Source organism: Tachyglossus aculeatus, chromosome X2, assembly GCF_015852505.1.
Source record: "Tachyglossus aculeatus isolate mTacAcu1 chromosome X2, mTacAcu1.pri, whole genome shotgun sequence".
Lineage (NCBI taxonomy): Eukaryota > Metazoa > Chordata > Mammalia > Monotremata > Tachyglossidae > Tachyglossus > Tachyglossus aculeatus.
Window position 1 is genome coordinate 21,354,300 of NC_052100.1, and position 26,430 is coordinate 21,380,729.

The 26,430-nt window shown below is 46.2% G+C and overlaps 2 protein-coding genes across 6 annotated transcripts in view; one reads left to right on the top strand and one right to left on the bottom strand.

Moving 5' to 3' along the window:
• Positions 1-447: 447 nt before the first annotated feature.
• CX2H3orf18 (chromosome X2 C3orf18 homolog) lies at positions 448-17,703 on the bottom strand. Of its 2 annotated transcripts, none has more exons than XM_038771059.1 (5): positions 17,590-17,703; positions 7,729-8,119; positions 5,637-5,662; positions 4,331-4,460; positions 448-1,326 (listed from the first exon to the last, which is right to left on the bottom strand). In XM_038771059.1, exons 2-5 carry the CDS (start codon positions 7,960-7,962, stop codon positions 1,246-1,248), a joined length of 471 nt encoding a protein of 156 aa, XP_038626987.1. In that variant the 5' UTR covers positions 7,963-8,119; positions 17,590-17,703; the 3' UTR covers positions 448-1,245. The 2 variants fall into 2 exon arrangements, with proteins under 2 accessions (XP_038626987.1, XP_038626985.1); XM_038771057.1 differs by having other exon boundaries at positions 17,253-17,703.
• Positions 17,704-23,218: 5,515 nt separating this feature from the next.
• HEMK1 (HemK methyltransferase family member 1) overlaps positions 23,219-26,430 on the top strand; it is a 41,357-nt gene continuing 38,145 nt past the window's right edge. For all 4 annotated transcript variants that reach the window (XM_038770972.1, XM_038770973.1, XM_038770974.1 and 1 more), the window contains exon 1: positions 23,219-23,314. The gene's annotated coding sequence lies outside the window, so the exon portion shown is untranslated. The remainder of the gene's footprint in view (positions 23,315-26,430) is intronic.

Consider the following 26,430-nt stretch of genomic DNA (forward strand, 5'->3'; position numbering starts at 1 on the left):
CAGACACTCAGCTTCCAGGCTCTTTCCCCATCCTTCAAGCCTGGAATTTCCATGTTTAGAACATCCCAGGTGAAGAGTGGAGGAAGGCAGGAGTGAGGGGGCATGCTGATGGGGACGGGAGGGGTGCGTGTGATTTATTAATTCACAAAAAGAACACCATTCCAGTTATTAACTCCTGAGAAGAGAGATCTGGGTGATTGAGTGACTCTGAAGCTCATCCTGTACTATTAGTCCATGATATTCCCGAAAGGAAGCAGCCTGGCCTAGTGGATAGAGCACAGGCCGGGGAGTCAGAAAGACCGGGGTTCTAATCCCAGCTCCACCACTTGTCTGCTGTGTGACCTTGGGCAAGTCACTTTACTTCTCTATGCCTTAATTACCTCGTCTGTAAAATGGGGATTAAGACTGTGAGCCCTATGTGGGACATGGACTGTGTCCAACCTGATAAGCTTGAATCTATTCCAGTGCTTAGTACAATGCCTGGCACATAGTAAGCACTTAATAAATACCATAAAAAAGTATCTTCTGCCACTGTCTGTCCTCAGCTGTCCTTTAAATCTAGGTACTAATGTGTAAACACCAATGAATATTCTTCAGATTTGAGGATTTCTTCTCAAAGTTACTGAGTTGTCTTCTCCTATTTGGCAGAGACAAAGTGCTGGAGTAGTAATAAACTCCAAACAAATAGACTAAACTAGGAAGGGAATGAGTAGCTACCAGCTTCCCCAAGCTCACCTCCTGGCAAATTCTGCCTTCCATCTCCTCCAAGATAGCAGTCTGTTTCTCCAAGGAAATATACACTGTAGCCCCTCTTAGAGACTGGAGAAGTGCCTGAAGGTCACACACAGCTTGTGTCCTATTCTCAGGAGCAAGTCAAGCCAATACCGAGTCCTCACTCTCCTCTACCCTACTTTTGTCCTGCAACACTGCCAGGCATCATCCTTTTGGACAGGCATTTACCCATTAGCATTTGTACCTGGTTGGCACCAATCAATACTGAAACCAGACTCTTGGCAACTTGCTGCCTTTGGGTGACACTCCCTCTCCCACCCCCAGCCCCACCTCAAATGAATCCCGCCACCATGACCCAGAGATGTTCCCAGCGAGATGTTGAGCAGTCCAGAGTCTGGTATTCCTCCCCTGAGTCAGCATGCGGCTGACAGAGCAGTCAGCAGGCCTGGCTAACACTGTCAGAGCCCAGAGGGACTCCATCCTCCCAGATCCTGGAGCTGGGGAGGGTGCCCCTCAAGCGTTGATGGCATTCGCCACATCCGTAAATACCAACCGGCTGGGTCGCTGCAGTGGGCCCTGACTCGTGAGGAGGATCTGCAAAGCGATAACAAGAAGTGAGGAATAAGACCAGACACATCTCCAATGGACCCAGCTTGAATATGTCATTCTTCCTGGCTAGACAAATCATTTCAGCCCTGATACCCCAACAGGCTTGAAAAAGTCTGAAACCTGGAAAGATAACACCAGTCTGAGGCTCTAAAACCCACATTCATACAACATTAAAGCATTCACCGGGAATTTGGCAGAATCAAGGAATGCAGGTGTCCATTCGCTTTATTACTTCCACAGCTAAACTCGCCATCCCATTCCAGCCCAGGAGGTGTGGTAGGGTATCTGCTGTTCTGAGACCTGTAACATCTGCATCTCTTTTAGTGTTTCAGGGTACAATTCTTACACTCTATTTAAAAAGAATTTCTGTTTGTAATTTCCTTGGTTCCTTTCCAAAATCACAATAAAAACAAAGAAGAAAGAAGAGAGAGGAAGAAAAGGGAGACAAATGACTGGATGGGGTGAGGACCACACTAGATGATAAAGTGAGAATAAAAAATTCCCACTTCAAGTAAAACTCACGCTTGTGTCCGAAGCTGAACACAAGCGAAAAACTGTTTCTTCCAACACCACGTCACAAAGCTAGGCAAATGAGCATTGTCAGAAGTACTTGCTCTATATCTGCCATCACTTTCGATCCAAATGCAGATGAAAACACGTGTTCTAGAAGAACCCGATCAATTAATCAAAAGCATTTACTGAGTGCATATTGTGTGCAGAGCGCTGTACTTAGCACTTGCAATAGTAAATACAACAGAGTTGGTAGACACATTCCCTACCCACCATGAACTTATGGCCTAGCGGGAACAGACTGCAGCTTCACTGTAAGCTCATCCTCTAGACTGTAAGCTTGTTGTGAGGAGGGATCATATCTACTAACTCTGTTATATTGTACTCTCCCAAGTGCTTAGTACAGTGCTCTACAAACAGTAAGTGCTCAATAAATATGATTGTTTGAATCCTGGATGCCATACCAGACTTACTCCTGCAGTCTGGGGAGTCTTGATGATGGGCAGTGGGTCATAGTGGGAGTGAATACAAAGCCAACAAAGAAGAAGGTTCTTAGTGGGGTAACCAGACACCTCCTTGGAATTACATAAATACTCAAAAAGATCCCCTTCTTTGTCCCTCACATCATTTCCCTTTCTGAGTCCTGGCATCAAACTCGGGATGACAGCCTCAGGGAAAAGGCAAAGGAAAGGGCTTCAAGGACAGCATCAAAGCTCTGGGTATGGAGAGAGGGTGGTACTGTACCCCCAGGTGAAAAAAGACCCAGGTATAATGCACCTGTACCTTCACTAGCCAACCTTCCCCTGGCTTTGGAACCAAGGCAGAACTGACTGCCATGGTCCAAGTCTATGATCAATCAATCAATCAATAGTATTTACTGAGTGATTACTGTTTGCAGACCACTGTACTCAGTGCTTGGGACAGTCCAATACAACAGAGTTGGTAGACACATTCCACATCCACAGCACTTTATGTACACATCCATAACTTTTCTTTTATACTAATGTCTGTCTACCCCTCTAGACTGTAAGTTCATTGTGGGCAGGGAACATGTCTACCGACTCTGTTATATTGTATAGTACTCTCCCAAGAGCTTAGTATAGTGTTCTGCACATAGTAAGTGCTCAATAAATACCACTGATTGATTGATTAATGGCATTGTACTCTCCCAAGTGCTTAGTACAATGCTCTGCATACAGTAGGCACTCAAATACAATTAATTGACTGATTGATCCTTTTACTGACCTCACTGGCTTAACCAATCTGTGCCTCAGTTTCTATCTCCGGAAAATAACTGAGTATAACTCCTGCTTCTACACTTCCTTCAGTGATGTGGTGAGGATGGCAAGCGAGGTTTGCAAGATGATTCAATCTCCTTGGAGACCAGTACATGAGTAACAACCTAGCCAACAAATACTAAGCATTTCTCAGCCCACCCAAATCTTTTCCTGGCCTGTCTTCATTTTGGAAGACTTCATTTTTTTGTCCTCCTTGAATAAGCTGCTACGCACCTTACGGCAACTGGGTAAGATGCTACTTGGAAGGGGCCAATCACCACTGGCAGAGCCAGAGAGGAGTAGAGATTCATTTCCTAAAGACTGTAATTTCTTTATTGGAGTTTTTAAATCAATGGAGCAGGGATCTTATCCTGAGGGGGAGGGAGATGATATAGGCGGTTCTTCTCCATCTGTTTATTTTTAATGGTATTTGTTAAGCACTTACTGTGGGCCAGACACTGTACTAAGTGCTGGAGTAGATACAGGCTAATGAGATTGGACACAGTCCATGTCCCACATGGGGCTCACAGTCTTAATCTCCATTTTATAGATGAGGGAATTGAGGCACAGAGAAGTTAAGTGACTTCCCAAAGTTATACAACAAACAAGTGGCAGAGCTGGGATTAGAATCCAGACCTAGGACCCATGCTCTATCCACTAGGTCATGCTACTTCTGTTCCACACAGACCCTGAGGTTTATTCACCTATCTGCAGCAAAAAGACCCTTCCTTCAGCCCACTCAAATATGACAGGCACCACCGGCCTGGTCCCTTGCATCACAAGCTGACAACTACTTTCTGGAGTATCCCTGGGCCAGAGGAAGAGGCTGCAGGTCTGGGACCCTCTGAAAAGCAGCATGAAGGGTGGTGGGGAGGGGAAGATAAGAGGCAAGAGAAAACATTGTGGTAGCCGGCACACAGAAAAATGCAGCAACATGTGGCTGTATTAAGACAAGCTTCCCAGCCTTTTTAAGCCTGGAGGAGCATCTGAAATAAAAGCAGCTCCTCAAGAGTCTCTATTACTTAAGAACCGAATTGGGCAGGCTCGGCCAGATGATCATAATGGGGTTAATATTTAACTACGGAATCTCGGTCTATGGAATCAAAGACTCCCTGCTGGAGGACAGGTTGGGTACAAGCAGTGGGGAGGGAGGACAAAGAGGAGGGAAAAGAGCTGGGTATCTATGAGAATCATCAGCCTACCTTGTTCTGGGAGACCTGGCCTGAGGCAGAATCTCTCCCATGTTCCAGCAGCTCTTGCTCCAGCTCATCCTGCTCCTCTGTGGGGTCAAAGTTGTACATGGGCATGAGCTGATGACGTAGCTTCTCCAGCCTGCAGTGCAGGTTGGGGGAGAAGAGGGAGAGTGAGAACCGGGCCGTGTGAGGTCAAGCACATCCTCCCACCCAGCCCCTGCTGTGGGAGAGAATGCAGGCAGGCGACAGGTACACCAAGCAAATTTGTAAATGTGTGTGGACCCCTGAAATAAATTGGTCAGGCCTGCCCAAATGTGTGAGCAAACAAGGGTGTGCAAATATGTAACTGGGGAGGCAAGCCTTGTTTTCTGCAGGCAGGGTTCTTCCCATCCTCCTAAATCCTCTGCATCCATCTCTGGTTACAGATTTCCAGCAAGTCCTTCTCCCAGCCTGAAGTCCTGCCAAATAGAGTATTACTCTTTCAAGCAGGCAATTCCCATGGTCAGACATTTCTGTTCAGTCATCCTCATTACCTTCCCAGCATTTTCAGCTGCCTCCTGCTGTGGCCTTAGGAACTCTAACATTTGCCAGCCCTCCCCAAATTTCAGCTATTAGCACAGTTGCGTCATTGTACACTCCAGGCCAACCACAGAGGTGAATACAGCAACCAATGTCTAACCACAAAGTAGCATTTTAAGGGCTTGAGAACAGTGTTGTCCTTGCAGGAACTTATTTTCAGAAGAGACTTCCATACTTGGAAACTGGGAGGACTTTCATGGATGGGACCGGTTTTGAGTTCTCTACTGGACAGCGAGGTCCCCTGGGTTAGGAGTAAATGCTTAGGCCTTGATAAGGGTTAGTAAGCACTTAACTGAATGCCATAATTTTGAGAGTATCTTTCCTTCGGAAATTAAGGTGAGAGTAAACTTGCTCAGGCAGCCAAGCAAGACATCTAATCCATCAGTGGGATTCACTGAGCACTTACCGTTTGCAGAGCACTATACAAAGTGCTTGGGAGAGTACAATAAGACAGTCAGTAGACACATTCCCTTCCTACAACAAACTCACGGTCTAGAGGGAGCTTACATACTGTAAGTTCCTAAACTAAGGGGTTTAGGCAACTAAAAGGTAAATCTAGCCTTGGGTTCTAGAATCCTCTACTATAGCTCTGCAAGGGTCTGACAACTCCAGAGCCTGTGGGCCTGTCGATATCAGAGAACACCTAAATGAGTCTTCCTGAGTACATCATCCATTCAGCCAAAGGGACTCCCTCCAGCCTCTCCACCCAGCCCTCCCTGGTTTGAAGGTAAGTTACCTCTTCTGCTTCCTGATGTACAGGACCTACAAAAGAAAGAGAAACAGGATTAACAATAAACCCCCTGGAAGGTGGCAGGTCGGGATCCTCTGAGGTAGACAAGGAATGGAAGGAGACATCACAAATGCAAGTATTTTTTCTGGGAGGCAAGCATGTTATGTAATGCACCCTTTGGGAAAGCAATTTGTGGCTGATGGAATTATGAAGTCCATGATTATCTTGTTTTGAGGATCCCTAGAAAGGGATGAATGGGAGTAGGGGTGGATAGGGTCTCCAGGATCCCCCTCCAATCCCCTTGTACCCCTACTGACTATCCCATCTCTCCAAGTTTGGTTCCCAAACTTGGGGTAGGACCCAGGAATCCGCACGGCAGATATCTGGCTGACTGACAATTGTGGCCTAAACAAAAAAAGACAGGATAGGCAGGTAGGTCCCCCATGACCTAGTCATAGGGTCCAACAAAATGCAAGGCTTCAGGCAATTTCCTCAGGCGCCCACGCCTGATGCCACCTCTGCTTGTCTTTGGCACTGTGCTTCTGGCCTGGGCTTCCAGCCCCTGAGGCTGTTGAGAGAAGACAGGTTGAAATAGCAAGAATTCTGCTCAGAAGAGCTCAATGTGAATTTCTTGGGAATTTGAGCGGCTTGAAAAAGGGTTCTCAGCTGGCACCGACTAGGTTAATAGTGGGAATTGGGTGAGGGCCTGACCTAGGTTTGGGTTCTTTACCTCACCAGACTGGGGTTGTGGGGATCAGATTATCTTTAGGGGAGGACACCGACCCAAACATAGATTTGCTGTGTCTTCCCCTTTAGAAGCTGAATCAAAATAACCCAGGAAGAGTGAAGAGATCTGATCTGAAAGCAGTGACCTCAGGGCAGTGCCAAGAGATCAGGTGGAGCTAGGCAAAGATGGAGCCAAAAAAAACAATGAGAAAGGTCAGTGTCAAGTGCAGTGGAGGAGTCTATGTTGGTGGATTTGGCCACCATTCACTCTGGAGGGGCCAAACCCACTGTGACGACCTGCTATGGGAATGGGGGTGCCGCCTCTGTGTACCCAAAGGGTTGGGTCTGGCAGTCTCCTATGGAACTGTGCCTGGGGAATACAGGACTTGGTGGGATCACCATATTAGCAAGGACTGGGAGTGGAACTGAGTCTTCTGAGTCCTCTTGGGCTCAGCTGAGATGGAATACAGCATTTTGGGAAACCTACCCTTAACCCGAATTCTCCTCTCTACGCTCTGGCTGCCAGATGGATACAGGGCCCAATTCAAGGATCTGGACTTTCTCTTTCTCTCTTCATAGGGGAATGAATCCCCACTGGCCACCTCGACTCCTGCAAAATGACCCCAACTATATCTTGCACTTAGCTGACTGTCAAAAGAAGGCTGTCTCTGGGGAGCAGGTTGTGTGTGGGAAGGAGGGAGGGAGGAAGGGAAGGCATCCTTTCCTGGTTGAGCAGCAGACTCATGCATCTCTGTGTTCCAGAGCTCCAGCCGAGTCCAGGCATCAGTTCAGACCCAATTACACATATGTTGGCCTTTGGGCTGACCTAGACAAGTGGTGGGGATTCCAGACAAGGAGACTGAGAGGTGAAGACAATGGGGATGCGGGCTCCTCCCTCCTCTTTGTACCATCCCTGCTGGAAAAGCCCATCATCTTACGGTGAAGGTACTGCTCCACCAGGTGACACTGAAAGGCAGACAGAGCCTAAAGTTCAGTCACCTTTTTCCAAAAACCATTTGTCTCCACTCCGAACACTTCACGACTCCTTGTGGCCATCCCTCCCCAACTGGACTGGATTTTTTTGCCATGAAGTGGCTTTCTGGTAGTGTCAGGATAGCCCTAAACCCAGCTGGAGGTCTAAGGGGAAATCATTTCTCCTCCCCATCTCTTCTTTTTCAGGAGGTCAATCAGCAGACATATTTTCCTCAAGCCTCCACTTCCCCCAAATTATGCAGCTTTCATAGGGAGAAAGTAGGGAGTTAGGGAGGGGCACACCATGGGTCTCATACTAAAGCCCTTTTGCTTTCTCAGTTTTAATGGTTCAGGAAGCATTAGTTCCAGACATCCTCACCCCACCTTCCCTGTCTCTTACCATGGCTACTGCCAACCCAATCACAGTGATAATCCCAAATGAAAGCAGCATTGTCCCCATCCCAGGCCCACTCCCGGCCACATCTGGAATTCTGGTGCTGTTAAAGCTGGTAGTTTCAGGGGTGACGGAAATAGTCTCTGGGGCACCCCTGTCTGGAATGGTCTTCAGGTCCAACTCGGCTGTGGTGCTGCTGCTATGATACAAGTCCTGTGTGGAAAACACGCTGTAACTCATTTTGCACCAAAGTCTGGGGCCTGCCTTGGGGAAGCGTTTTCACCCCGAGCTAAGGAGTTTTCCTTTAGAGCTACCAAGACTCTGGGTTTCTCCTCCAGCCACAAGTCATTCTCGCCAGGGAGACTGCCTTCTTCCAAGAGAACCTAGTAGCTTCTCCCTGGGGGAAGGGGAGGAAGGGACGGGCAGGATGAGAGAGAAAGAAAGAGAAAGAAAAGGAGCGAGAAGGAGAGGGAGGAGGAGAAGAAGGAAGAAGAAAAGAGATAAATTAATTCTTAACAGTCTCATAACTTAGCATTTGAAATATAGATTCCATGGGTCCAATAGTCCAGACATCATGATGTTGATTGTTCTTAGTTCATAAATGCATTTTCCTTACATTAAGGTTTTCATTTTCATCGCTTCTGGTGCCCAGTTTTTAGACCCTCAGGCCTGCAGGGACACCTGCTTAGAAATCCTTCTCTAATGGAGTGACATCTCCAAAAGAGGAGACGAGAAGACCAAGAAGAGGGGGCCCAACAACGAAGAGGAAAAATCAAGAAAGTTAACTTGAAGTTTGAATGAATGACTCCCTTTCTAGTTCTCCTAGCTTTAAGAGACAGCCACGGGTATTCCTTAGTGGAAATTTGCAGAGATGTTCAGTTAGAAATATCAGCTTCCCAAGTGCTTGGGCTATAATTGGAGAGAGGCTACCCCTCTTCTGATTTGAGAATCATCTTTTGTGTTCCCATGTTAGCATCTTCCTCAGCTGCAGTGGTCAATCCAGCTGTTCTTGCTATCACTAACAATAAGCATTTCTCTAGCATTCTGCATTTTCCAACCCCTTTACTGCTGTTTACTACTTTTTCTAAATTAAGCACAGAAATCCAGTGTGTGGGTGGCTCAATTTTTCATGGAAAAGGGACCTGGTAACAATACGTCCTTCTCCCCCCAATCTTAAATGTGGAATGAGCAAAATAAGGGATTAGCTCCTCCATACAGCTCCGGAACTCCCTGTGTCTGCTTCTCCCACTACTCATTACAGCAGCTCAAAACTTGTGAGAGCAAAGACGGTATCTTTTATAGAGTCTCTGCAGCACACACAATACTAAAGATATTGAATGAATGTTGTTTACTACTGCATTCAAAGTAGCTGCAGAGCACCAGAAGATTCAAATCAAATCAAATCAGGAGCACTTCCTAATGTGACTTTCTTCCTCTTAAAAATTTAAAGGCCTCTCATCTTCCCACCTATCTTCCTAAAACCCCTGAAGTAAAGTGACTTATCCAAGGTCACACAGCAGACAAGTGGCAGAGCCAGGATTACAACCCATGATCTCCTGACTCCCAGACCTGTGCTCTATCCACTATTCCATGGTGTTCCATCCACTAGTGATTTCTCTTTCTTCTCTGCAGTCTCCCATTTCCTCCTGCCTTTAAGACATCTCCACCTGGATGACTCGCCAACACCGCAAACTTAACAGGTCCAAAACAGAATTCCTGATCTTCCCACCCAAACCCTGTCCTCCCCCTGATTTTCCCATCACTGTAGACAGTACCACCATCCTTCTTGTCTCACAAGTCTGTAACCTCAGTGTTATCCTTGACTCATCTCTCTCATTCAACTCACATATTCAATCTATCACTAAATCCTGTCGGTTCAACCTTCACATCATCTCTAAAATCTACCCTTTCCTCTCCATTCAAACTGCTACCATGTTAATCCAAGCATTTATACTATCTTGCCTTGATTACTCTAATCAGCTACCTTGCTGACCTCCCTGCCTCCTGTCTCTCCCCACTTCAATCCATACTTCACTCTGCTGCCAGAATCATTTTTTTACAAAAAGATTCTGTCCATGTTTTCCTACTCTTCATGAACCTCCAGTAGTTGCCTTACCATCAGCTTTAAAGTACTCAATCACCTTGCCCCCTCCTACCTCACCTCACTACTCTCCTACTACAACCCTGCTCACACACTTCTCTCCTCTAATGCCAACCTACTCACTGTACCTCAGTCTTGTCTATCTCACCACCGACCTCTCGTCCATGTCCTGCCTCTAGCCTGGAATGCCCTCCCTCTTCATATTGGACAGACTATCACTCTCCCCATCTTCAAAGCCTTATTGAAGGCATATCACCTCCAAGAGGCTTTCCCTGACTAAGCCCTCATGTATTGTTTTGCATCACTCTGATTTGCTCCTTTTATTCACTTCTCCCTCAGCCCCAGCACTTATGTACGTATCCATAATTTATTTGTTTATATTAATGTCTGTCTCCCTCTCTAGACTGTAAACTCATTGTGTGCAGGGAATGTGTCTATCAACTCTGTTATATTGCTGAATTATACTCTCCCAAGCACTTAGTACAGTGCTCTGCATACAGTAAATGCTCAATAAAGCATGATGCATGATGATGGTGCAGTGGGGTTGAGATAGGGGTTTTTTAAGGTAGTATATATGTGGGCATGTTTGAAAGCAGAGGGGAAGTAGCCATTGGAGAGTGAGTGGTTGAAGATGGCAGTCAGGGAAGGGAAGAAAAGTGGGCACAAGTGTTTCAGGAACTGTGAGGGAATGAGTTTGTAGACCCGGTTGGAGGGGTTAGATTTTGAAAGCAGGCAGCTTCTCTTGCGAGATAAGGAAGGATGAGAGAGTCAGTGGGGCATAGGAGAGAACTGTGGGGTTGAGAGGAAGCAGCATGGCTCAGTGGAAAGAGCCCGGACTTTGGAGTCAGAGGTCATCGGTTCAAATCCAGGCTCCGCCACTTGTCAGCTGTGTGACTTTGAGCAAGTCACTTCACTTCTCTGGGCCTCAGTTCCCTCATCTGTAAAATGGGGATTAAGACTGTGAGCCCCCCGTGGGACAACCTGATCACCTTGTAAACTCCCCAGCGCTTAGAACAGTGCATTGCACATAGTAAGCGCTTAATAAATGCCATAAAAAATAAAAAAATACTATTGATTGATTGATTGGGAACTTAGGCAAGTCCCTTAACTTCTCTGTGCCTCAGTTACCTCATCTGTAGAATGGGGGTTATTAGTGTGAGCCCTATGTGGGACAGGGACTGTGTCCAACCTGATTATCTTTAATCTACCCCAATGCTTAGGACAGTGCCTGGCACATAGTAAGTGCTTAACAAATACCATTAAAAAAAGAAAGAAGTAGAGCTGGGATTAGAAAATACATCCTTTGATTCCCAGGCCATACTTTCTTTCCACCAAGCCATGCTTCAGAGAAAGCCTCTTGGAAGGATGTTGCTTTTAAGACTGTGAGCCCCAAGTGGGATAGGGACTGTGTCCAACCTAATTACCCCAGAGTTTAAAACAGTGCTTGGCATATAGTAAGCTCTTAACAAATACTATAATTATTATTTTCAGAAGGACTTTGAAGGTGGAAAGGAACTGGTCTGGCCGATTTCCTAGAGGAGGCAAGGGAAAAAACATGAGCAATGGCTTAGGACCAGGAGAATGGAAAGAGAGGATGTTGAGAAGCTTATCTAGGGAGGAGCAAAAAACCACATGAGCTGGGGTGTAAAAAATGTAAGCAGGTAAGAGAGAGACACCTGGTGGTGAGCCTTGTACCCAATGGCCAGGAGTTTTTATTCAATGCAAGAAGAAATACCAGGCCATTGGAGATTTTTGAAAAGGGGAACAATTTGTTCCAAAAGGATTTTTAGAAGGTCGGAATATGATGGATAGCCTGAAGAAGACTATCCCTTACTGATGCCCATGCTCACTCTCCTTACCAACTATTCCAGGCTTCTCCCTCAATCAATCAATGGTATTTCTTGAGTGCTTACTGTGTTCAGAGCACTGCACTAGGCTCTTGGGAAAACGTAATATAATAGAGTTGGTGGGCATGATCCCTGCCCAGAGGGAGCACAGTAAGAAGCAGTGTGGTCTAGTGGATAGAGCATGGGCTTGGGAGTCAGGCGGACGTAGGTTCTAATCCTGGATCTGCTGCTTGTCTGGTGTGTGACCTTGGACAAGTCACTTCACTTATTTGTGCTTCAGTTACCTCATCTGTAAAATGGGAATTAAGACTGTGAGCCCCATGTGGAACATGGACAGTGTCCAACCAAAGTATTTTGTATCTATCCCAGCGTTTAGAACAGTGTCTGGAGCATAGTAAGTGCTTAACAAAAACCATAAAAAAGAAAACGGCACTGTTGACGGCACTACCATCCTTCCCGTCTCACAAGCCCGCAACCTTGGTGTCATCCTCGACTCCGCTCTCTCATTCACCCCTCACATCCAAGCCGTGACCAAAACCTGCCGGACTCAGCTCCACAACATTGCCAAGATCCGCCCTTTCCTCTCCATCCCAACCACTACCCTGCTCATTCAAGCTCTCATGCTATCCCGTCTGGACTACTGCATCAGCCTTCTCTCTGATCTCCCATTCTCGTGTCTCTCTCCACTTCAATCCATACTTCATGCTGCTGCCCGGATTATCTTTGTCCAGAAACGCTCAGGGCATATCACTCCCCTCCTCAAAAATCTCCAGTGGCTACCAATCAATCTGCGCATCAGGCAGAAACTCCTCACCCTGGGCTTCAAGGCTGTCCATCACCTCGCCCCCTCCTACCTCACCTCCCTTCTCTCCTTCTACAGCCCAGTCCGCACCCTCCGCTCCTCCACCGCTGATCTCCTCACCGTACCTCGCTCTCGCCTGTCCCGCCATCGACCCCCAGCCCACGTCATCCCCCAGGCCTGGAATGCCCTCCCTCTGCCCATCCGCCAAGCTAGCTCTCTTCCTCCCTTCAAGGCCCTGCTGAGAGCTCACCTCCTCCAGGAGGCCTTCCCAGACTGAGCCCCTTCCTTCCTCTCCCCCTCGTCCCCCTCTCCATCCCCCCCATCTTACCTCCTTCCCTTCCCCACAGCACCTGTATATATGTATATATGTTTGTACATATTTATTACTCTATTTATTTATTTATTTATTTTATTTGTACATATCTATTCTATTTATTTTATTTTGTTAGTATGTTTGGTTTTGTTCTCTGTCTCCCCCTTTTAGACTGTGAGCCCACTGTTGGGTAGGGACTGTCTCTATATGTTGCCAATTTGTACTTCCCAAGCGCTTAGTACAGTGCTCTGCACATAGTAAGCGCTCAATAAATACGATTGATGATGATGATGATGAAAACAAAAAGAAATAAGGAGCTTACATTCTACAAGTTAAACCCCCAGTGGAACCACCTGCCTCTCTCTCACCTCAATGACTATGCCAACCTTTTGTTGCAAAACTGAAACCATCAGGTATGAGCTCTCCTAAATCTTCCTCTCAACCCCACAGTTCTCTCCTATGCCCCACTGACTCTCTCATCCTTCCTTATCTCGCAAAAGAAGCTGCCTGCTTTCAAAATCTAACCCCTCCAACTGGGTCTACAAACTCATTCCCTCACAGTTCCTAAAAACACTTGTGCCCACTTTTCTTCCCTTCCCTGACTGCCATCTTCAACCACTCACTCTCCAATGGCTACTTCCCCTCTGCTTTCAAACATGCCCACGTATATACTACCTTAAAAAAAACCCTATCTTGACCCCACTGCACTATCATCATGCATCATCCCATCTTCCTCCTTCATTCCTGTCCAAAGTCTTTGTACAAATTCCACTTCCTTTCTTCCAACATCTTCCTTCAGCCTCTACAATCTGGCTTCCACCCCTGTCACTCCTCTGAAACTGCTCTCTTCAGAGTTACCAATGACTTCCTTCTCATTAAATCAAACAGATTTGGGGATGAGGGGTGCCAGAGCACTGTGGCCTAATGGAAAGATCCTGGAACTGGGAATCAGGAGGCCTGAGTTCAAATTTTGTGTCTATCACTTGCCTGCTGTGAGAATTTGGGCAAGACATTGACCCTGTCTGCCTCAGTTTCCTCATTTTTAAAGCAGGGATTAAATACCTGTTCTCCCTCCCCCTTACACTGTGAGGACTGAGGAAAAAAAGGGCTGGGCCTTATGTGATTATCTACCCCAGAACTTAACAAATATTATTATTACTATTTTGATGTGCTTTAACCCACTTGACAATGTGGAATCAGTGTAAGTGTGTACCTGTATATGTCTGTTTACTTGTGGGCAGAGGTAGGTATATTTGGGCATGAATTTGGGGGGAAGGTATACTTGTGTGCCTATATTTGTACATGTCTAATGTGCGTGTGTGTGTGTGTGTGTGTGTGTGTGTGATTAAGAGAAATAAAAGAAAGATGTGAAAAATACTGTTCTTTATAACCTGGACAAGCATCCCAGCAAGGCTTTGGGGTTTGCCACAGGGCCTGCCATCTGCGGTTTAAATTGAAATCCCTTGTAATCTATCATTACCAATGAGTTAAAATTAGAGGGCATTTTATTTAGGAAGGATTGGTCACCTCCCCCTCTGCCTTGACCTTTCTAAGCTGAAGTCATGTTGTTCTGAGAAATGCCAGGTATTCTCACCAAGACGAGTGAGTCCTTGGGTCCCTGCCTGCCCGATCAGATGTAGGCTGGCAGCAAGATGCCTGAAGTTTACCTCTCTAACTACCACTCCCCTGACACTGGCCCAGTCCACTGGCTATACACACCTCAGAGATCTGCCACCAGCTGCCACTCTCACTCTCTTCTCTCTGGCCGTAGTATGACCGGTCTGGCATCCTACCCAGTGTCTCCCTCCCCTTGTTTCTTCCCCACCCATTGGCCTTGGGAATGTGTCCATGAGTCTCTGGGGAAAAGATCCTTAAGACCCTTTTCTCTCTTGTCAAATTGGTAAGGGAGAAGGATGAAAGATCAAAGGAATTTGATGTGTCTTCAATAAGTCTTTCAAGGTGGGGAGAGTAATCATCTGTTGACTATTAAGAGGGAGGGCATTCGAGGCCAGAGGCAGGATGTGGGAGGGAGGTCAGTGGTGAGAGACGAGATCAAGGTACAGTGAGTAGATTGGCATTAGAGGAGCGAAATGTGCAGGCAGGGTTGTAATAGGAGAGCAGTGAAGTGAGGTAGGAGGGGGCAAGGGGGCTCCCCACCCCCATCACTACAACCCAGATGATCATCATCAGTAGTATTTATTGAGTACCTACCATGTGCAGAGCACACTATTAAGTGCTTGGGAGAGTACAATACAAGAGTTGGTAGATAAATTCCCTGCCTATGACAAGCTTACAGTTTAGAGGGGGAGACTTAGCAATTCCAGTACTAATAGCTGACATACCATTGGGGCTATTTCCCTATTTTTTAATGGTATTTGTTAAACGCTTACTATGTGCCAGGCAGTGTACTAAGCACTAGGGAGGGTACAAGTTAATCAGGTTGGTACACAGTTCCTATCCCATGTGGGGCTCACAGCCTTAATCTCCATTTTATAGATGAGGGACCTGAGGCACAGAGAAGTGAAGTGACTTGCCCAAGGTCACACAGCAGACAAGGATTCTTTCCCTTCATATCTCATGTCTCTTCTTCATATAGGCTGCATACCTACTAGAACCAACTCTAGTTGGCCTGAAACAAAAATCAGTCCTCCTTACTTCACATTTCCCAAAGTTGCTAAATGGCATTCCTAATGCAGAACAGCATCAGGGGTGCTCCCTAGTGGCAGCTGCATTTCATGAAAATGGCCCTCTCGAAACACACCTTAATAATACCTTGTCCTTGGGGAGGGCTTTTATTTTTTCAAAATACTTTTACATGATTGATTTCATTTGTCCACACAACACCCTGTGAGGTAAGGAGAGGTAGATATTACTATCCCTACATTACAGATGCAGAAACTAGGGCCCAGAGATGTTCAGTGATTTGCCCAAGGTCCCACAGCTGACTAGGGAAATTGTGCCCTTCCAGTGGAAAGAGCAAGGGGGGCTTTGGAGTCAGAGGTCATGGGTTCAAATCCCCGCTCCCCAATTGTCAGCTGTGTGACTTTGGGCAAGTCACTTAACTTCTCTGTGCCTCAGTTACCTCATCTGTAAAATGGGGATTAAGACTCTGAGCCCCCCATGGGACAACCTGATCACCTTGTAACCTTCCCAGTGCTTAGAACAGTGCTTTGCACATAGTAACTGCTTAATAAATGCCATCATTATTATTCTTATTAAACATAAACTCCCTAACATCAGTTTTAAAGCACTCAATCCCCTTGCCCCCTCCCTGACTTCCTATTACAACCTAGCAGGCTCACTTCGCTCCTCTAACACCAACCTATTCACTGCACCTTGATCTCATCTACTTCACCTCTGAGCCTCTGCCCACGTCTTCCCTCTGGCCTGGAACTCCCTCCCTCTTCATATATGTCAGCGCACTACTCTCCATACTTTCAAAGCCTTATAAAAATCACAACTCCTCCAAGAAGCCTTTTCCACTTAAGCCCTCATTTCCCCTACTCCTTACTGCATCACCTATGCCTTGGATCTGTATCCTTTAAGCAGTAGATATTCACCTCACCCTCAGCTCCACAGCACTTGTGTACATATCCATACCGTACTTATTTATATTAATGACTGTCTCCCCCTCTAGGCTATAAACTCCTTGTACGTAGGGAATGTATCTGCCAGCTCGATTGTGTTGTACTCTCCCAAGTGCTTAGTATAGTGTTCTGCACACAATAAGCACTCTATAAATCACATTGATTGATAGGGGCAGAACTAGGACTAGAACCCAGGTCTCCTGACTCCCATCCCATGTTCTTTCCACGACCACATTGCTTCCCTGAACCACATACTGTTTCTTTGGGGGAATTCTCCTACACAGGCCACACTCTCTGGTACACCATATTCTGTAATTGCCAAGCAGAGGCCAACCAAAGAGGCATTCCTGGGTGACTCCCAGCCTGCTCCATCCACTAGGAGTGTTCAGCTTCCATATTGAGTGTCCTCCGGAGAAAGATCAGAACTCCTTTCAGCTAATGAACCCCCATGGAGTGGGGTAACAGCTCTGAGGGCTCAAAAGAAAATGCCTCTTCCTGGCCTGGCGAGCTCTGGTGAGGCTGCCCCATTGGGCTCCTGGAGAAGGGGCCTTGCTTAGGAGACAGAGCACAGGCAGGGAGAGACCAGCTGGTTTTGGGGGAAAGAATGACCTTCTGACAAGATGAGTATCCAACCCAGCAGGGGCAAGGGGAAAGAGGAGGCACAATTAAACCATTGCACAAAGAACAAAACAGATGAATTCATGGGATCGCTCAGCCCTTGGGAGGGATTATTGCTACTGCTGCTGTTTCTCCGGTTCTTCCCCCGGGCCGCCACCTCCCCCCCCCCCCCCGCCTCCGCTCTCCTACCTCACTTTCCAGTTGAACAGGCTGTTAACAACCATACTAATAGTTTGAATAAAATGCTAAGAGCAGCACTTACTTAATCTTTACCACATGAATCTTTCTTCTGGTTTCATCACTTATTTCAGAACAGCCAAAGAAGCCCAGGCCAAGATCAAAGGATCAGCCGGGTGGGTTGGAACCCCGATGCTCCAGGGGCTGCTGCTCGCTTGGTTCTCCCCGTGCTGGAGAACTTGCCTGATCTTATCTTCACCCACCAGTGGGTCACCCCTATCCCAGCAGCCAGAGGGATGGTTGGGAAGGCAATTCACCGACTAGCATAGAAGATAGGCAAGGGCAAAGGAAACTGCCTCAGGGCTCAGAACGAATGCTGGAAACGGGGCACCAGCAAACGATTTCTGCAAAACGCCACTTACTGAAGCTACAGAGAGCAGGCTGGTGAGATCGGGAACGGGACTAACGGAGGGACTGCCGCTGATGTCATTGTATTGGTTTCCATTGTATTTTCCAAGATGCCAGGAGCAGCTTTTCCCTCCTCCCTATCTCCCCGAATTCAGACTTTGATCGCTTCCCGGTTTAGCATTGGTAGGTTGAGGATCGGGCTGGCGTTCAGGATTGGCCCCTTAGCGTGCCACTCTGGAGCTGCCTTTGCTTGTTCTGGCCTCTGGGGCTAGTCAGCTTGAAGCAGGGAGTTCGTGACCACAGAAGCTCGCCATCCTTAAGGAGGCTTCCCAGTAAATGCAGGAGTGGGTAGGAGATGTGTTGAAACCTGCCACTTACCCCCTCCTCCTTAGATAGCAACCCAAGGAGGGATTGGAAGGCACTTCCAGGACTCCGGTAATAATAATAATTGTGGTATTTGTTAAGCGCTTACCATGTGCCATCCTCTGGGGTGGATATGAGCAAATCGGGTTGGACACAGTCTCTGTCCCACGTGGGGATTACAGCCTCGATCTCCATTTTACAGATGAGGTAATGGAGGCACAAAGAAGTAAAGTGACTTGCCCAAGGTCATACAACAGACAAATGCCAGGGCTGGGATCAGAACCCGTGACCTTCTGACTCCCAAGCCTGTGCTCTATCCACTACGCCATGCTGCTTCTGCAATACTTTGCTGGTAATACAATGCTCTCTCATTCCCAAGGAGGGGATGGCACATCTGCACACATTTACCAACCTGGGCTCCTGTCAGAGCAGGGAGAAAGTAGAGCTTGATAATCCACCCGGAAAGCCATACCCCAGGCCCCAAGGTCAGCAAGTCATGCAACTTTCCCTTGTCTCAATTTCCCTTTCTGCTCTGATGAATGAAAATCCCCCAACCACTACACCCACAAAGACCCAGACATGCAGAAGTACATAAAAACACATAGTTCCACATGTTGTAGAGACACCAAATTGTACAACTTTATTTTTGGCACACACAATCACAAAAGCAGCATGATCTAGTGGAAAAAGGCATGGGCTTGGGAGTCAGGACCTGAGTTCTATTCCTGGCTCTGTCTCTTGCCTGCTGTGTGACCTAAGGCAAGTCACTTAACTTTTCTGTGCCCCAGTTTCCACTGTCTATAAAATGGGGACACAATGCCTGTTCTCCCTCCTACTTAGACTTTGAGCTCCATGTGGGACAGGGACCGTGTCTAACCTATCTTAATCTGCCCCAGCACTTAGTACAGTACTTGGCACATAGTATGTGCCTAACAAGTACAATTATTTGAGAAGGAGCATGGCACGGTGGTTAGATCATGGGCTTGGAAGTCAGAAGGTCATGGGTTCTAATCCTGACTCTGCCACTTGTCTGCTGTGTGACCTTGGGCAATTCACTTCTCTTTGCCTTGGTTACCTCATCTGTAAAATGGGAATTGAGACTGTGGGCCCCATGTGGGACAGGGACTGTGTCTGACCCAATTTTCTTGTCTCCATCCCAGCGCTTAGTACAGTGCCTGGCACATAGTAAGTGCTTAACAAATAGAATAATTATTATAATTATAATTATTATTAGAAGACACAAAACACTCAGATACACAAACACATACAAAGGAGAATGGACAGCTCCATATTTTTAGCAATAGCAATAATGATGGTTTTCGTAGCACTTGCGATGTGCCAAACACAGCACTAGCGGCTGGGATAACAAAGTCATTAGCTCAGACCGTCATGGCCTCACTCAGGATTCACAATGTAAGAAGAAGGGAGAGGGGGTATTTTAAATCTATTTTACAGAGGAAGAAACTGAAGCTTAGGGAAACTTGGCCAAGGTTACACAAGAGGAAAATGGCAAAGTCAGGGTCTCCCAATGTTTCAAACCTTTCCTGGGAGTGGAGAAATCCAGGTATCCCCAAATTCCAAATTTACAACCATGTATGCTCTTGCTCTGAATACCTGTGCAGTTTGGGAGCCTTAGAAACTAGAAGATCCTAGAAATTCCTCGCCATCAGAATCAAGGCACTCAATCAGCTCCCTCCCCTTAGTTCTCCATTTTCCTCTCCTACTACAACCCAGCCCACACACTTCGCTCCCCTAGTACCAACCTGTCCTCTGTCCCTTGCTCTCACCTCACCCACTTTTGACCCCTTGTTCCCGCCTTCCCTCCTGCCTGGAACTCCCTTCCCTCCTGCCTGGAACTCCCTTCCCCTATGTACCCAAAAGACCTTATAACTAATTTATTTTGATGTCTGTCTCCCCTATTAAATTATACACTCCTTGAGGGCAGGGATCTTTTCTAAATAAAATAAAGAACGATGGCATTTATTAAGTGCTTACTATGTGCAAAGCACTGTTCTAAGCACTGGGGAGGTTACAAGGTGATCAGGTTGTCCCACGTGGGGCTCACAGTCTTAATCCCCATTTTACAGATGGGGTAACTGAGGCACACAGAAGTTACATGACTTGCCCAAAGTCACACAGCTGACAATTGGCAGAGCCGGGATTTGAACCCATGACCTCTGACTCCAAAGCCCATGATCTTTCCACTGTGCCATGCTGCTTTCTACCGTGTGGTACTCTCCCAAGCACTTATTACTGTGCTCTGTACAAATTAAACACTCAGTAAATGCCACTGATTAATTGATTGATTAGAAGCAGGGAGCAATTAGGTGGCAGTTCGGGTCTCACTGGTAATAAAAATACTTGTGGAATTTGTTGAGCAGTTACAACGTGCCAAGCACTATATGAAGCACTGCGGTAGAAACAAGATCATCCAACTGGATACAGGTTCTATCCCACTTGGGGCTCACAGTCTAAGTAGGAGGGTGACAGGTATTGAGTCCCCATTTTATAGGTGAGGAAACTGAGGTAGTCTCTGTGACTTGCCTAAGGTCACACAGCAGGCAAGTGGCAGAGCTGGGATTGAAGCCCAGAATTGATGACCTCACTAGAGTTCCACGGCATTACCTACTAATTTAATATCATCTGTGCATATACAGTGGACCGGGCAGTGCCTAAGACAGGTTAAAGGGACTGGCACTGCTTTCAAGGAGCTTACTGCTTCTAACCAACCGTGACTGCATTTGTTCAGACGTCCCTCTGTAACCCTGCCCCTCTTTGCCCCGATCTTGTTGAACTGCATCTTCCCTGAAATGGGGACAAGAGCTCGGGTCAGGCGGAGCTCTTGTAGTTACCCCAAAGACGGGCCAGCAGTTTGAGATGGATTTAAGCAGCCTTGCCACATCCCTGTCGTAAAGCGCTTACTACGTACCAAGCACTGTACTAAGCGCTGGGGTAGAAACAAGATAGAGAACTGTACTAATCACTTGGGAGAGTTCAGCACAACAGGGTTAGCAGACACGTCACAATGATCAATATCATGTTGAATTCATTCAATAAAATGTCATTTTCCCCCTCAGGTATCAGTGGGTTTAACAAAAAGACCTATAAGTATCATAAGCAGTGTTTTCCTTAACTGCTTCCTAAGGGACTTCATCCTTAACATAAAATTAGAAGTGGAAAATGGACCAAAGGTAAAGAGCAAAAAGAACTAAAAAAAAACTATATTTCAGTCAGAGTTTAAATATTGTAGAAATGGAGCCGGATGCTAAGTGCATTCTTTTTTTCCCATTCCAAATAATAAATTGGACTTCATAAAAATGGATGGACCATCTTTGACATTCCATTGACAGATCTGAAGCAATGCATTCTTTATGAAATACCACTGCATCACTAACAAAGTCATCCCAACAGCCAAGCTTGTGCCACTTAATTTGTTTCCATGGAGTGATATTATAATTCTGACACACTGAAAAATCACCCCACGGAGCCTCGTACCACATTTGCTGCCGAGTGCATCTCGGCATTTGTATATAGCATTTGTATTTAGCATTTGTTATTGCGGCGCTTGGGGTGTCTTCTGAAGAGTAATATTCTAAATGAAACTGGGTGCATTATCCCAGTAATGTAGAACGAACTTTTGCATCCAATTTTCAGTTTATGTCAAATCAGTTAGCCGGCTATTCACTGCATGTGTTCCATTAGAGAGGAAGGGCAGGTTATGACAGAAAACTCAGGAAAAAGCTTAATCCTCTACTTTTGGGGTTTTGGGGTTTGGAGATTATTTTCCAAGTTTTCTCGCCGACAGAATTATAGACCCGGTATTTTCATTGCATGTCATGGTTTTATTAGCACACAGCACAATCACTAGTTGTTATAGTGGATTACTAAGTCTTATAAAAATGTTATTGGAATTATTCCTGGGCTGAGCGACATAGCTTCCTCACATCCTGACTTGAAATTTAGCTTTCATCCACAGGGGATAAAGAGAGAATGTATATTGATGCACCGTGAATCACCGGTTAAATATGACGTCCGATTAGGTTGTAAGGATGGAATAACAATTTGTATTGAACACAAACATTTTTCATAATTATGTTGCCTGCAGGGGTTATCACCTGCCCTAATTTGATCTGATTAAGGTAGAATGCAACTGTCCTCATTTCACACAGAGTGGAGAGATGCCAGGTTTCACCCTGGAGAGGAAGAGGACCAGAATATATGCGAGGTTTTACTAATCAGGCAAAAACCCCTCACTCTCGGCTTCAAGGCTCTCCATCACCTCGCCCCCTCCTACCTCACCTCCCTTCTTTCCTTCTGCAGCCCAGCCCGCACCCTCCGCTACTCTGCCGCTAACCTCCTCACTGTGCCTCATTCTTGCCTGTCCAGCCATCGACCCCCGGCCAACATCCTCCCCCTGGCCTGGAATGCCCTCCCTCCCCACATCCATGTCTACCTGTATATATGTATACCTGTATATATGTATATATGTTTGTACATATTTGTTACTCTATTTATTTATTTATTTATTTATTTATTTATTTATTTGTTTTACTTGTACATATCCCTTTTATACTGTGAGCCCACTGTTGGGTAGGGACTGTCTCTATGTGTTGCCAATTTGTATTTCCCAAGCGCTTAGTACAGTGCTCTGCACATAGTAAGCGCTCAATAAATACGATTGATGATGATGATATCTATTCTATTTATTTTATTTTGTTAGTATGTTTGGTTTTGTTCTCTGTCTCCCCCTTTTAGACTGTGAGCCCACTGTTGGGTAGGGACTGTCTCTATGTGTTGCCAATTTGTATTTCCCAAGCGCTTAGTACAGTGCTCTGCACATAGTAAGCGCTCAATAAATACGATTGATGATGATGATATCTATTCTATTTATTTTATTTTGTTAGTATGTTTGGTTTTGTTCTCTGTCTCCCCCTTTTAGACTGTGAGCCCACTGTTGGGTAGGGACTGTCTCTATATGTTGCCAACTTGTACTTCCCAAGCGCTTAGTACAGTGCTCTGCACACAGTAAGCGCTCAATAAATACAATTGATGATGATGATGATGATCCGGCTGCAGACAAGCTCTGTCTCGCATGGGGTTCGCGGTCTAAGGAGGAGTGCAAATAAGTATTGAATCGTCATTTTTCAGGGGATTGAGAAGCGGGAACTCTGTTATCGTAGGAACTCTCTGCTAGGGCATCCGTTGCCTGGGCCGATTGCTTTTGCCTGCAGCTCCACAAGGAAGTTTCTTGTGCTCGATCGTGCCGGTTGCGGCAGCTGTTGCTGCTCTTTCTCTCTCTCGATCTCTCTCTGCTGGGACCCAGTCACCTCGTCTAAACTCCCGGGAATTGGGTTGAGCCTTCTGCAGGCCCTCCAGGTAAACGTCCTTAGTTGCTCGGGGTGCTGGAGCTCAGAACTACCCCCGGGCCTGATCGCATCTGGCAGGTTTTTGGAAAGGTCTGTGGGTTAATCAGGAAGGGACTGACCTCCCCTCCGAGGGATCAGAACGCTGAGGGAGAGGCAGAGTGGTCAAGTGGGAAAAACACGGGTCAGAGGGTTCTAATGTAGCTCCGCCACTTTGCCTGCTGTGTGACCTTGGGCAAGTCGCTTCACTTCTTTGGGCCTCCGTTTCCTGAAAATGGGGATTAAGACTGCGAGTCCCAAGTGGGACATGGACAGTGCTCTGCACATAGTAAGCGCTCAATAAATACGATTGATGATGACTGTGTCTGACCTGATTAGCTTGTATGTACCCCAGCGTTTAGTACAGTGCCTGGCACATAGTGAATGAATAACAAACACCATTTTAAAAAGCAGGAAATTCAGTTGGTTAGTACCGTGGACACACGAGATGAGGAGTGTGGGACTTCTGCCTCCCTGCCTCTTTAACGCTACGTAGGCCCTCCCTCTTCTTGTCCTTGCGATTCTATTCAACACTTATTATCTATTTTAGTAATGGAATTTGTTAAGTATTAACTATGTGTCAAGCTCTGTTCTAAGAGCTGGGGTAGATACAAATTAATCAGGTCAGACACAGTCCCTGGCCCACATGGGGCTCACAGTCCTTGCTTTCTTCCCTGCCTCCCCCCACTCTGTCCCTTCTTCTTACCTCATTCCCCTTCCATTGTCTATGCCTTTCTATTTCAATATTATGGAGAGCACTGTACTAAGCCCATTTTATCCTTGCCTCTCTGTCTTCCTCAGCATCTCCTCTCTGTCTCTTCTCCCTCATTTGCCTCCTTTCTTTCCCTTTGCACCTTTGTAACCTGGACTGTGATCAGAATTGGGCTATTTTTAGCTTGTTTCCTGCAGGAGTCTGGGGCTGCAGTAAACAAGAGAAACTTACACATATATAGTGAACTCGTGTATCTGAAAAAATATTGGATATATGACGTTCAAAGATGTGAACATTTTTCTGTATTTATGTAAAGGTTTCTGGTACTTTAATCAATAGATAGCAATAGTAGTAGTAATGATATTTATAAAGCATCCACTAAGCATAGTGCACTGTACTAAGCACTTGGGAAAGAACAACTGAAGTCCATGGCAAGCTCCCTTGTAAAATGATATAGACATAGGATAGTGAGAATAAATAATTGACTGTAAAACATTGATTATACATATACACCCAAGTGCTGAGGAAGTTAAAAAAAATGCATAAATGCTAGGGGTGGCTGCCAGGTTGATTTGACTCAGTAGTTGGGAATTAATTAGGTAAGAGTTGTTGGAGGAAGTGGGATTTTAGGAGGCTGTGAATATGGGAATTTAGGTGGTCTGTCAGATTTGCTTGTCCCCTCCTCTGTACTCTAAGCTCTTTGAGGGTAGGGAACATGTCTACCAACTCTGTTGTATTCTCCCAACCTCTTACTACAGTGTTCTGTATACAGTAAACTCTCAATAAATACAATTAATTGATTTGGAGGTGTCAAGCACTGGGGAAAGCACAATGGAGGTGAAGGACACAATCTCTGCCCTCAAGGAGTTTACAGTCATATGGGGGGCATTGCCAAGATCCGCCCTTTCCTCTCCATCCATACCGTTACCCTGCTCATTCAAGCTCTCATCCTATCCTGTCTGGACTACCGCATCAGCCTTCTCTCTGATCTCCCATCCTCGTGTCTCTCCCCACTTCAATCCATACTTCATGCTGCTGCCCGGATTATCTTTGTCCAGAAACACTCTGGGCATATTACTCCCCTCCTCAAAAATCTCCAGTGGCTACCAATCAATCTGCGCATCAGGCAGAAACTCCTCACCCTCGACTTCAAGGCTCTCCATCACCTTGCCCCCTCCTACCTCACCTCCCTTCTCTCCTTCTACAGCCCAGCCCGCACCCTCCGCTCCTCTGCTGCTAATCTCCTCACGGTACCTCGTTCTTGCCTGTCCCGCCATCAACCCCCGGCCCACGTCATCCCCTGGGCCTGGAATGCCCTCCCTCTGCCCATCCACCAAGCTAGCTCTCTTCCTCCCTTCAAGGCCCTACTGAGAGCTCACCTCCTCCAGGAGGCCTTCCCAGACTGAGCCCCTTCCTTCCTCTCCCCCTCGTCCCCCTCTCCATCCCCCCATCTTACCTCCTTCCCTTCCCCACAGCACCTGTATATATGTATATATGTTTGTACATATGTATTACTCTATTTATTTATTTATTTTACTTGTACATATCTATTCTATTTATTTTATTTTGTTAGTATGTTTGGTTTTGTTCTCTGTCTCCCCCTTTTAGACTGTGAGCCCACTGTTGGGTAGGGACTGTCTCTATATGTTGCCAACTTGTACTTCCCAAGTGCTTAGTACAGTGCTCTGCACACAATAAGCGCTCAATAAATACGATTGATGATGATGATGATGGGGGAGACAGACATAAATTTATACACAGTTAGAAGGGAAAAGTGAATGGAAAGATGGTTAAATGAATAAATAAGCACTTAAATAGTGAGTATGTAAATTGGCACATATGCCAGTGCTAATGGTGAATGTGGGTAGCCAAGTGCTGAAGTGGCAGGCTTTTTAAAGATTTTTTATGGTATTTGTTAAGCACTTACTGTGTGTCAGGCACTGTACTAAGTGCTGGTGTAGATACAAACTAATCATGTTGAACACAACCCCTATCCCACATGGGGGTTATATTCTTAATCCCCATTTTACAGATGAGGTAACTGGCCTCAGTTACCCCAGAGAATTATAATAATAATTATGGTATTTGTTAAGCGCTTACCTGTAGGCTCTGTACTAAGCACTGGGGTGGATACAAGCAAATCAGGTTGGACACAGTCCCTGTCCCTCATGGGGCTCACATTCTGTAACTGAGGCACAGAGAAGTGAAGTGACTTGCCCAAGGTCACACAGCAGACAACTGGTGGAGCCATGATTGGAACCTTTTGACTTCAGGCCTGTTCTCTATCCATTACGCCATGCTGCTTCTCTAAGGTTATGCTGCTTCTCCCAAGGTCATACAGCAGAAAAGTGTCAGAGCCAAAATTAGAACCCTGCTCC